Source organism: Linepithema humile, chromosome 1, assembly GCF_040581485.1.
Source record: "Linepithema humile isolate Giens D197 chromosome 1, Lhum_UNIL_v1.0, whole genome shotgun sequence".
In the NCBI taxonomy this organism is placed as follows: domain Eukaryota; kingdom Metazoa; phylum Arthropoda; class Insecta; order Hymenoptera; family Formicidae; genus Linepithema; species Linepithema humile.
The window spans coordinates 42316135-42329748 of record NC_090128.1 but is presented as its reverse complement, the minus strand read 5'-3'; the positions used below and the strand labels follow the sequence as shown (position 1 = coordinate 42329748).

The following is a 13614-nucleotide window of genomic DNA, read 5'->3' as shown; positions in this document are numbered from 1 at the left end:
TGCATCTGGAGGATGTTGTCCAACTCCATTAATCCGCATGCTAACTAAACATCTTTAATGTTTGCCATTTATAATTAAGCACATTATTGAGAGTTATAAAATAATCATATAGATTTTAATATTTTTTCTTTATTTTATCCATAGTTTATATTTATATATACTATACAGCACTTATATAATTAAATAATTGAACTAATTGACTTAAATATCAAATGTAGAGGCTTGTCTGCTTTGTTTGACTTGTGAATGAATTCTCTTCTCGTGTAGTCTTTCCCTAGCGGCTTTCAGTAATTTTTTTCTCTTCTTCTCTTCCGATTCTGGTGATGGTTCTGGTGGTGCTACAAAAGTAGCTCTTACCATTGTCCTTAATTTCTCAAGAGCATCCGCCAAGTTTAAATGTTGAGATCTTGTTAAATCTGACTTAATTATCAAGTAACCATCTTTGTTTATTTTGTTTTTATTCTAAAACAATAATTTTATATTGAAGTTGTTTTATATGTTTAGAATAAAAATTGATATCGGATATTAATTTAATAATTTAAATTAATCGATTAAGTCATCATTTGTAAAATAATACTAGTCACCTGTTCCAATAATTTCGTTCTGATTTCCTCCGACAGCCAGGTAGCATTGTTCACTTGAAACCTTAAATCTACTTTGGTATTTACAGAGTTTACATTTTGTCCTCCTGGACCGCTGCTAGCACTATATGTTATTTGTATTTTATCCAACGGTATGTAACCACTGAACTTTGCTTTAGGATCCGGTACCTGAAAAGCAACAATCAGTTGAGGTTATGTTACTCAAAACATAAATAACACTAAATCTTCTTGCAAGTATTGTTAAATAAATTAAAATACACTAACAAAATTTGGAGTATGCAGTTTCTGTCTGCTTCCTGGATATAAATTCTCAAGAGATAAAGCGCTTTTAAAGGTGAAAGTTCTACCGAGCCTTGTGATCGGCAGATTGTGACTTCTAACGTTGTTTTGTAAATTTCTCAAACACTGTTTTCCAACGAAATTCATCTTGATTTCAGTCTTTATTATCTTTTCGTGGAAATAACTGGAAAAAATTTGATTATAAAAACATATTCAACTCTATACATGCCATAACACGCTTTTCAAAATAGCAATGAAGTAGAAGGTAAAAGTAGGAGCTAGTTTTAGCGACACCTTCAATATCCCCGGAGAACTAAAATGGGCCATGTGACATGAAGTAGGAACACGCGCTAAAATTCACGCGCGCGTGCTTGCATGCTTAGATAGGTATTTTCTTCTATTTTCTTCATTAATATTATTAATAATAATAATTAAATATTTTTCTGCAATAAATAACGTTTATTTTATATTAAGTAAAATAAGACTTCTGTTTACTTTATTGTTAATGGCTACTTGTAGTTGATAATTTGTTGAGAACGTATTGTTTGCAAATGTAAAGTATGATTGCAGTTTCACAAATTTTTAGACAACACGCATCTTGTTAGACATCTAAAAAACGTCTGAAAAAGTCGTAACGTCTTAAAATTTCAACGTTTTAGAATCTTTAAGTTTATATTATAAATATTGGCTATAAATAGGACCTCTAAAAAAATTTAAAAATTTGAATGAAATGTAAAAAACAAAAATATTTGAGGAACTTTTGCATAAATTTAAAGTTAAATATAATATAGATAAATGCTGTAATCGTTTCAAGCATATTAAAAGAGATGCAATAATTGCTAGTGATCACAATTGTATATCTGGTAATAGCCGACGCGAAGTCCAAGGAGCAATTAGGAAAATTTCAGTCATTAGATGATAGTTTTGTTTCAAAAATCCGACTGAGCATCGGCATGACGAAATCGAGTTTTTAAAATACCGAAGACATTTTTTATTCTAACCAGAGTCATGCTAAATTTGTGATTTAAATTTTTTCTACCATTAGTTAAATTTCCATAATTTCTATATAAAGTTAAAACGTTAGTACAAATAGAATATGCAACATCACTCAAAAGATGAAAATCATTACCCAACTGATGTGCAAATGGATAAATAAATGATAAATGAAATGTTCACAACCTTTTGTACAGTGCTGCTCAACCTTTTTGTACATAGAAGCTACTTTTTTAGTAGAGTAACCTCGCGATCTATCCTACATGTACGGAGAAAAAATACAAAATTAGGATGTGATTTCAACGTTTATCAAACATATCAATAGAGACAAAGTAAATGTCGTAATATAAATTAATAAGAACAAAATAAGTATCAAAATTACAAATATAAATTCTGTAATAGAATGAAACAAATTAAAAATCGAAATCTGAAAAAGATCTATCAAAAAGTACGTCGCGATCGACAGGTAGATCGCAATCGATCTGGTTGGGCACCCCTGTTCTAGAATCATTAAGCAATTTGTCCATGGAACACCAGTAAAACAGTCTAGGAACTTCCGATTTGCATCACAAATGCACTGTAAACTGACAGATGTTTGGTCGTGTCAATTGACATACGTTAAAAGTAATTTATGTTTTGGACATTTACTGTTTACGTAAGTAGTGTCCATGCATCCAACTACACTAAAATTACTAAGCAATCTAGGAGTAAAAAATATAAATATAAGCATTATGTAATAAAGCAATTGTTACAATATTCATAAATATTCATTATTTGTTTAAAATAAAGTCAGCTAAATCTTGTTTTTCTTTATTAATTTTTGGAAAAAAAAATTACTAAAAGAGGTAAGTTAATTAAGAAATTTAGGACTCTATTCTTCTCAGACAATACGCATGTCTTAAAGATATCTGAAAGATGTTCAAAAGACGGCATTTTTCTTTCAGACGTCTTTTAGATATCTGTAGACATGCGTGTTGTCTGGGATTGTAGTTAAGCAATGTAGATTTTGTCATTTGTCAAAGTGATTAACTACACTGTGAAAAGTAGATTTGTTGCCAACGTTACCTGAAATTTAATTCTTATAACTATAAAATAGAAAAAAATTATTATTTATTTACCACAAAAATGCAAGAATATAAGCATCAGCTGACTTCATATTTACATTTCATATTTACACACGTGCCATATAGACACGTCAACATTATAAAAATTACTTCCCATACAACAATTCGACGTTCGATGGATGTCTATAGGACGTCCCACTCGACATGTACGGACGTCCAGATGACGTACCAGACATGTTCCGAGAACGTTCAGTAGATGTCATTTGTACGTACAATGTACCGCCCTTAGACGTCCTCTGTACGTCCTTAGTACATCCTTTGTACATCTTTAGGACGCCGTCGTATGTCGTTGGTACGTCGTTAGTACGTCATTATCGTGACATTACTACGTCTTCTATACGTCCTTAGTACGTTATTGTTGTATTTTATTTAGTAAAATATATTTTCATGTCAGTAAAAATAGTGTAATTAAAAGTAAACAAATATTTTATAATAATGACAAAAACAAAATTAAAACGCGCATATTTGTTTACATTTTATACTATTTTTACTGACATAAATCCTTTTTCAAAAAAAAACGTCCGTAAGAAATCCATTATGTTACGTTGCAACGATGCACTAATGCCGTACTACGAAAATATGTTGTTTAAGTATGGGTATATACTTGTACTTAAATGCATACAAGTATAAATAACGGACACCAATGCAATTAAACTATAAAATACTTTTTTTATTTTAATTGAAACACAATAAAAATTTTTACAACACACCTGTAAACTTTAAACAAAATTTTGGTTTGTTTTAATAACATCTCTTCGCAGACTCTTTGCAATAATAAGGAAATTAAGTGGTTGCTAATCAAATATTCTCTTCAAGCAAGTAAAACTTATACCTTAAAACTATACCTTGGCTTTCTCTCCACTCTCCTATCTCTAGGTACACATAATACTTACTGTTCGTTCTCGTGCAATTCACGTTTTCGTTCGTAATCTCAAAACTCACTTGCACGTTGTACCACGTTGCACGACACAAGGTATTTTTACTCAAGTCAGTATATGCAGAGAGGGAAAGGCGAGCAAGCGCTTCGTTGTGAGTGGCTGACGGAATATTACGCGCGACCCGCGCGACCATGACGAATTCAAATTTTCAGATAACGACAGAAGTACATTAGTTTGTATGTATATCTGTTTGTGTGAAATTATTATTGCAAATATCCCAGTTTTCTTCTCATAATTGCAACTATTGGTTTTCTTCTCATAATTGGAACTATTTGTTCAATCGCAGGTCCGATAAAAATCTATTTCCAACAATAATAGAGTAGAAAAAAAATAAAATTAATAAATTTTCAATAATAAATAATTAGAAACTAACTTGCTAAAATAAAAATTGCCGATAAAATTATCATTTATTTTACATTCTTTTGAATAATATGTATATTGCACGTTATACATTATATATATATATGTATATATTTTTTCATTTTATGAATATATTTAATAATCATATATACATATATTTTGTAATTGCATGTGAATTAAATTATGATTAGTCAAAAATTAATTTTGATTATAAAAAATAAAAAATTTTGAAAAAACTGAATTTTTATTTATTTTATTTAATTTAATTATTATAAATTTCACTTACATCTATTTGTTAAAATGTATTAATTTTTGATTGTTTATTTAAAAAAAACAAATTGTTAATAAATTCAACATTTTTGTATAATGCATTTAATTTTTACGGAATGAATTGTACAGTATTGTAAAATATTAATAAATTATTACTAAAAATGTTTTTATACAATAAATTTTTATGTATTTAAATAAAATATATGATATATTTATTACTTAATTAAAAATGTACAGTTTATTTTTAAAATATAATGTAATCAATGTAATTTGTTATTATTTTAATTTATTTAATTATTTACTATTTACAAAACTTTAATTTATTTGAATAAATTAGATTATATTTTCATTACATGATTTAAAACGTACAATTTATTTTTTATTGACATATTTTTAATAAATCCAATTAAAAATCGATTTAATTTTTATAAAAATAATTTCTATTTCTTCAATTTTCTTAAATAAAATATATAATATTTAAATAGCTGATTTTTAAACCTCAATAAAACATAAATAGAAGTTCTTATATAATTAATTAAATTTAGTTTATTTTTATATAATTAATTTCAATTTATTTAAATAAAATTTATGACATTTATAATTGATTATTATTGTTATGTATTTAATTTTTATTAAAATAAATTTGCAATTTTTAAGCAATCCAATTTTTGTATTTTTAATTGATTATTTTAAAATGTTAAAAATATTATATTAAAAATTTTTTGTATTATTAAATTATTTATTTTCAACTTTTTATTAAGTATATATATATATTAAATATTTTTATTATATATGATTATATATATGTATAATACACTAATAATATAATATAGTATATATAATATAAATATGTGTAAGTTCACACGAATTACATTATTCTCTGGGAACGGATGTCTTTTGAGACATTATTATGGACGTCTTCGGGTCATACCACAGATGTCCTCGGGCCATATTACAGACGTCTTGGACATTTTATGGATGTTCCCAGGACATCTTCAAAACATTCTTTATCTCTTATAAATAAGTCGTGTACGATATTGTGGAACGTCCATAAAACGTCTTCGGGTTATACCACTGACGTCCTCGGGCCGTACCACAGACGTCCTGGGGACATTTTATGGATGTTCTCAGGACATCTTCAAAACATCTTATCTCTCATAAAGACGTAGACAATATTTTGGAACGTCCATAAAACGTTCTCTGGACGTCCTTTGGACGTCCAAAAACTGACGTCATAAAATGGACATCTGAGGACATATGTGGTACGTCCCGAAGACGTCCATGTGTTGTGTGGGTTTTTTCAAACAATTGAATTAATTTGTAACATGTTTTCTCCGAGAAAGACGAAACTAAACATACATAAGTTAAAAATAACAAATAAATTATAAATATTAAATAAAAAATAATCAATGTAAAATAGTTTCTACTTCTTTGTCACTATAATTATTTACTACATTTCTGATATACAATTTTGTATTTTTCAGTAGATTTTTGTATTTTTTGTAAAATTTCATATATATTTTGTCATCTAAACTGTCAGATAACAATGATAAAAATTCTAAATTAAAAAGAAGTTTTCGTGCGTATTTTGCCATAGTTGATTACTACGTAAGTTGCGATGGTGCAATCATTCCGAACGCACTATTAAAGATATAAAATATAAAAATTTTCAAAATTTGCATTACGTTTTGAAATATCGTTTATCAAGCGGTTTTCAAAGATGAAGAGCAAAAAATTGTCTTGTTTGTACTTTATGTGTTCATTAAACTATAAAATATCTTATTTCAATGTAATCGAATGGTCAGTTATTGCTTCGCGGTCGCGTAAAAATTTTTAATGGGCACATTTATTGTGTATACACTTTAAGCATTAGCGCAACTGCTATTTTGCAAGAGGATTGCGGCACAAAATGCGTTCTGAAAATCATGGTAATAACTGACGCACGAACGATCCACTGCAAGGACACGGAACTCCATCGACGCGGCTGTGTTTTTTCCCGCTGAAATACTATGACAAGGTTACATCTCGTTTTGCAGATTAATGCTTTGCGATGGCTAAAAACTATCGATGATCATTAGTTGACGATAAATCGTTTGCGTCCCTACGATCTATCAAGTGAAAATGAAAGTAAATCGACATCGAATAATTTTTTGTAAAATCGTGAACGGAATATGATAAGCGATAATCTTTCGACTTGCAACATCACACATAGAGAAAAGACAAGTTATAAATTTTAATTCTTATAAAAAAATCACTTCTCTCTAGATCTAGTCACATCGGCCAGGCTCACAGCATACAAATCAAGAAGTCAAGGTGAGTGGAGGAACGCTGAATTCGGACGCGAGGTTCTTTTACAAACAACCCTGTGTATCAAAACAGGATAGAACTTCGAGAGAATACGTAGCTGCAAAAACGTGCAATATCCTCAAAGAAAAAATGACAGTGTGAGTCAGAAATCCTCACTAGCATGAAGACGATGTCGTGGTAGGACGGCTCGAGACTAAACAATTCCGCTTTGGTGCGGAATGAAATATATGGATCGAGCAAGGATTATAAAGCATTCTTCTATGGTTGGCCAAGCTACAATCTTTCAAGCCAAAATACTAATTATACCATTTTAAGTATGCCGACAATCTTTTTAAATCTTACAAAAGGGAATAAAGAATATTATTTTTTTTTTTTTTTTACTTCCGTTCCGACATGTATAAAACGGCAATCTTTAGCCCTAGTATGCGACTGTATGCAATCACTACTTATCCGAACTTATCCAAACAGTTGAATTGAGAGCACTTGAACACAAGTGGGTGGCCAAGTATTTTGCCTACTAAAAATTTCAAGGAAATTCAATGAAATTTCTAAAATAAATTATTCAAAAAAATTTCTTCAACATACAAAATCTTCCAAGTACTTTTAACGATACAACTATGCGGCAGCGATATACTATACATGCGCGCGTTTTGCAATTAATTTAGCGGAACGTGTTACACGTTAAGCGCGCGCGTACGCGTTTTTACATAATATATCGGATCTTAATTCCATAAATGACGTAACGCCCATCGCGTATGATTTCTCTCACACCGTTGGATAACGGGACGTTATCGTCGTTGTCGTTATCCCTTTCGACAGTTAGGAAGAAAATGATTAGCAGATTGCACAATTTGGCGCGTAATTGCGGCCCGATAGAACATGCGCTACAGCTGTATATGCATTATGAAGCGAATATCCGCGATCTATGAAGATACGTAACAATAGAGAGAGTAATCGCGCTCGTTAGCGTTGCTAACGTGATTCATCTGTGATCGACGTAGATTTGACTTGAAATAAATTGTAATGCCGCCAATTGCACAATACGACTGACTATTTAACAAAATATAAATATTTGCATTAAAATCTAATATTATAATACTTTTATTAAATTTAATTAATAAATTGCGCGATTATTAAATTGCCTTGATTGATTAAACTATCTAAATTTGTCTACATTAAATTGAGATTAATATAATGACATGTAGATAATATTAAATTTTTTTTCTCACAAACGGTGGCGAATAATTAATTCCTCGATAACGTTTCCTTCAGGTAAAAAATATAGCTTAGATCCGGTTTCGTGCAAACGGAACACGTCAGAGACGCCTCTCCTCTTTTGCATAAATTGATTATGAAAATACCAGCGAAACACATATATGTATATACATACAATACATATAAATTCTTCTATCAAGGTCAAAGTCACCAGAATTTTTCAAATGGCGCTAGATATTTTCTGGCACTTTTAAAAAACTTATTTTCTGAATTCAACGATAGAAAGAATATAGCACTCTTCCATACTTAAAACAAATGTACGGTGTAATGTGTCCTTCAAAATAATTTAACCCTTCTGTGTCCCACTTTTTTTATTTGCCGTACTTTCAGAACCGTAAATTCATTTATAAATTATAATAGATTATTGTGCGCGCGTGCTGAAAGAGATGATGCTGTCATTACTGTATGACTGCGGTATTACACATCCAATGATATCAGTAACACATTTATACTCGTTCAATGACGCCGGTAACGACACTTCTTCGTAACAATTACATCGTGCAATTCGTATAATTTGTTTTCACCATTTTTGGTTTATTCTTGAATCTAATTGTACTTTTATCATTCGCCTTGTATCAGACGCGCGTTGAATCATGCAAATGATCTACACAATGTATTGTAATTCTGACGATAAATGTAATGCACACCTGATACAATTTGCGATCATTTTCGCAATATAAGCACGTATTTGCCATAATATTCTTGCGATGGCAAAAAAGAAAAATATGTTAATAAGTTTTTGTATGTGTAAGACCGGTAACCAACTGGAGACAAAATAGTGCATGCAAAACTATTCCACGTCTTATCATTGCTGCAACCATACTTTCTCTTACAATGACGGAACACATATTTATACAGAACTCGTGCGCGGCATGTAAATAAAGGATCGCGCATACTAACAGCTACTTCTGTGACTTTTTTAAGAAGAAAAGTTTTTAGAGTAAATATAAAACATGAATTTGCGATTGATAATTGATCAAATGTAGATGATAATTTCTAAGATAGATGATTCATTTTATTTTAATAATTTTTAATCAATTAGTTCATAACTTTGTGTTATTTAAATTTAAACTTTAATTATTTTAATTATTTTTCCAATAGAAAATGTAAATGTAAATTATTTACGTTTAAATTAAGCTAATAAAAATTTAAATTTATATAAAATTCTACATACATGTAAAGAATCTTTTTATTTGATAATAGAACTTAAATATTTTACCGTATATAATATTCAAAATTTACTTTATTCTATTTAATTCGATCCAATTTTGTAATATATTCTAGAGGATTTCATATGTATTCTATTTAAAAGTGAAAGTAGTATCACATTATAAGATACAGGATGCAGATCGTAACGAATGTTTCGCTCGTGAGTGGATAAAATTACAATAGTTATATCCTGACATTAAAGAAGTTTTACCTGCCGTGCAAAAATTTTTACTGACTTCTTTGCCAAAAAGAAAAATGCATCTTTGAATCTTTCTTCAAATTGTAGGCAACAAGCAATAGTTAAGTGAGTAATGTTAATGTAAAAAACAAAAAAATATTCGACGTATGAAAGCAACGAAACACCAAGCGTTTAAAATGATAATGATTTCGCAGAACGAATTCGTTCTAAAAAGATTGCGCGCGCACGGTATGTTTACATGACATCGGCGCGCCGATCTATTCACATTATTATTCTCTGTTCCGTATACTTCGAAATTAGATCGGCGCGACCTTGTCCTTACCATATTTTATTATCCCGTTATCATTCGCACGGCGACACTCGTATACAGAGCAGATCATTCCATATTGCGGCGGTTATTTCTTTCAATGTAGTAACTAAATCTTACTAATCTAAACCTTACTATCTTAACCTTACCATCTTAACCTTACTTACCCGGATGCGGCAAAGTGTCGAACGTGTATTCCGTGCAAAATATCCGTGAGTTTCACTTTTATTTTAATGTGACGCGTCGGTAGTGCCTTTTAACATACCGCACAGTTTTCGTATTCGCGTCACGAACGCGTGTTTGAGTGCTTTGAAGAACAAGGATGAGAGAAGGAGGAAGTTCAAGAAGAGCATCGGGCATCGGCAGAGTAAGAGTAAGTAATTATTTGTTATCTATTTTTTTTGCATAATATTGCATATAAAATAATATGGAATGTGCTCAGTGAGAAATAACAGGTCGAAAATACGTATATTAGACGCGTATAGACGTCTATACACATCTATTACGTATCTATTAGACGTTTTCGGCACATAAAATGTTTGAAATATTTTATTGAGTTGATCGGAAAATTTCTTCGAGTTTTTCGATAAAAATGTAGAAATTCGAAGTAATTTTCTAATCAACTTAATATATTTATATTCGATAAAATGTTAAATAATATTTACAATATTTATATACATATATATCTTTTATTTATTTATGTTTATTAAAAATTTGTTACATATTTATTATTATTTTTAATTATTAAATTTTTATTAAATTTTTTCAATATTTTTTTTGTTTAGATAATTGCACAGATCAAATCATAACAAAAATCATTATGTGTAATTAATATTTCTCTTTAATAGTTCTAATCTGTATTCACTTTTGTTACAGATCAAATTTACAGTACAACAAGACAACAACTCCGCTGCTGCACATCGTGCGGTGAGTAGATTCACTTTGTTTGCATTTCAATTTATTAAGACGATCGATCTAAAAAATGATGTATATATGATATACTTTCGCATAATATATTACTGTCCTGGGAAAAACTGTTCGAATCATAATATAAACTGATCATAATGTTAACTGTTTATATCATAATATTAACCAATCTTTTATATCAGTTATTTATTAACTGATTTAACGCGACAGTTATTGGAAATAAATGTTTTTTAGAATGCATAAGCTAATCGCTACATCGACGGAACGCCCCTATATTATTTGTAGTTTAGACGTAATGGGTAATTCTGCGTAAATCGCTATATATTTGATGCATTGTTCAGAGTTACATCCTGCAAGTGCCTCTTGCGTACCGGCTTGAGATTGCGTGTGACATAATTGTCAAGGTCGCCGACATTATATTATAATATTGTCTGAAAGATACGCGCGGAGGTAAATGCAAAATAGTATTTGTGCAACGCACTGATTTGAACGCGCAAAAGATCCGTTCTTGATTCGCCTATCACTATATTTACTGATAGAGTGCCGCGGCCGTACGCGCTGTGTGTTGTTTAATGAAAAAGTAAATTCCATCTACAGAATTTCCGCAATACACTGCTGATATTTGTAGGTCCTTGCATAACACATTTAATTGACAGAAAGTAAACAAGATATAAAACACTGCAGAAAATAATGCAAAGATGAAAAAATGAGCGAGAATGGGGAGAAACGCGAGAAACAAGAAGAAGAGGAGACAGTCGGTGACGGGAATGCGTGTATATTAATTCTTTTTCATCCTAATGCGGTGCATATGCATATAACGCGAAAGGCACCTAATGCATTACGAAGCATATCTCAATAATCATTAACGACCGATCCTACGGAATGACAAGAACGCCGTCTTTCTTCTCTCCTTTGCGGCTGCATCACTCGTGCTTGCATCACTTTCGCAAGAGATATGCTCCTTGCTAATACTGCCGGTGTATGTTGCCGTTTATCTATGTGGCAAGCTGTTAGCATCATCGTGAAGAGAAACACACCCGTTGACTAATGCGCGCGTGGCGGAGAAAAAGATGCGCCTTCTCTTGCGCTGCACCGCGCTTGCCTTCTTAAGCTTCCTTCACATTGTATTCTTCATATAGATCTACCATAAAATGTTTAACGATATATCCAGATAAATTTGCATAACCACATAATGCATATGCATAAAAAAGTCGATCAGTCACATGTCTAACATAAATTAAAATTAGACGTGTGATTGATCAATTTCTCTGTGCATATGTACGAGTATTATAGAATTATGCAAGTGGATCTGAATGTATCCTAATAATAGAATCGGATTTGAATCAATTATTGTTTTATTATTTAACAAAGAAAACAAAGAAGAACGCGGGAGAAAAGTAAGCCGGAAAAGAATGTTGAGTCGTGAATATTTGTTACAAATAGGAAAGGAGAATAGTTATCAGAGAGAAAAACATTTATTTTATTGGAAGCAGCATCGTGATCGTTATTTTTAACATATTATTCTTTGGATTCTTCAAATTATTGATGTGATACGAAATTTTTTTGATGTTATATTCGGATTTAACGCACAAAAAGTCCGAAATTGGCAGAGAGACAAATGAACTGTGCAATGACCCGCTTTTTGCCTTCGACATCCTTGTTTTGTAATGCCTCTGTTGTCTCGACACCGACTAAAGCTTGATTCACATTATTTATGTGCACAGTCATATATATACATATATACATAAGACCGTAGATTTTACTTTGATTTTCTCAAATTCCTGATGTGATGCGCATTAGTTCAGATTGAGTTCGGATTCAATTTATGAATCAAAAGAGTACGGAAGTTATTCTTTTTCAGATGACAAAAGAAAAGTCATATTTCACAAGTTAATTTATTTAAGATTAACGTACAGTGAAAAAAATGCATTTGCAAAATTTATTTTTCCTCAATAGTAGAAGAGTTAAATGCGACGCAACGCGACACTCAATTGTTTCATTCCTCGCAGCTACCTAGGCGTCGATACACTCTAGCACAATCATCGTGTCTGTCATAACTCGACTTGTGTGTCAGTGTGTCATACGGGCCCGCATCGATGGTAGCAAAAGTGACGACACGCATTACGCAATGACCCATGATCCACATGTAACGAGCTATATTTTACGTAATCTTCGTGACGTGTTCTCGATTTTCATTTTCGCGATTGATATCGATTAACGCGATCAATGATTTCAAACGATCGCGAGCGAACGTCGTTATCAGTGACGTCGTGACGCTAATGATCGCCGTCATTATCATCGCTCAGTTAAGCCAGGCGAAAGTCTCGGGTAATATTGAGCGAATTTTTCTTCGAGCTGTAAGCGCAATTTTTCTTCGAATACACACTTCCTGGTCTTATACTTCTTTCATTAATCACCATGCATTTGGTGCGCGAAAGAAAATTAATCGCGCACAGTATTTCTTAATTTATTATAAAATATATGAAAGAAATTATGAAAGCGAACTAACAATAAGTTAAAAATTTTTTAAAATTAATTTTATTACTTATTTTGTGTTATATCGATCTATAAAGTCGAAATATCTCAAAATAAAAAAAACATCAAAATTTTTGACTTATTGTTAGTCCACTTTTATAATCACCGGCACATATAACTGAATTTTTATACTCTGAGAGATAAAATGCTTCTTATTGCTCGATATTTTTATGTTACACATAAATTTTATATTGTTGCAAAACCATTTTTTCAATTATGCATTTAGAAATATCTTCAGGAAATTAGTGTAATTAAAATTATCTGTATAATTTTTATATATATAATGATA

The 13614-nt window shown here is 30.8% G+C and overlaps 1 protein-coding gene across 1 annotated transcript; it reads right to left on the bottom strand.

Annotated features, from left to right (window-relative positions):
• Positions 1–109: 109 nt before the first annotated feature.
• LOC105669142 (large ribosomal subunit protein mL62) lies at positions 110–1182 on the bottom strand. Its single transcript, XM_012361931.2, has 3 exons — positions 867–1182; positions 585–770; positions 110–462 (listed from the first exon to the last, which is right to left on the bottom strand). The coding sequence occupies exons 1-3, from the start codon at positions 1026–1028 to the stop codon at positions 202–204; spliced, it is 609 nt and encodes a 202-aa protein (XP_012217354.1). The 5' UTR covers positions 1029–1182; the 3' UTR covers positions 110–201.
• Positions 1183–13614: the final 12432 nt, after the last annotated feature.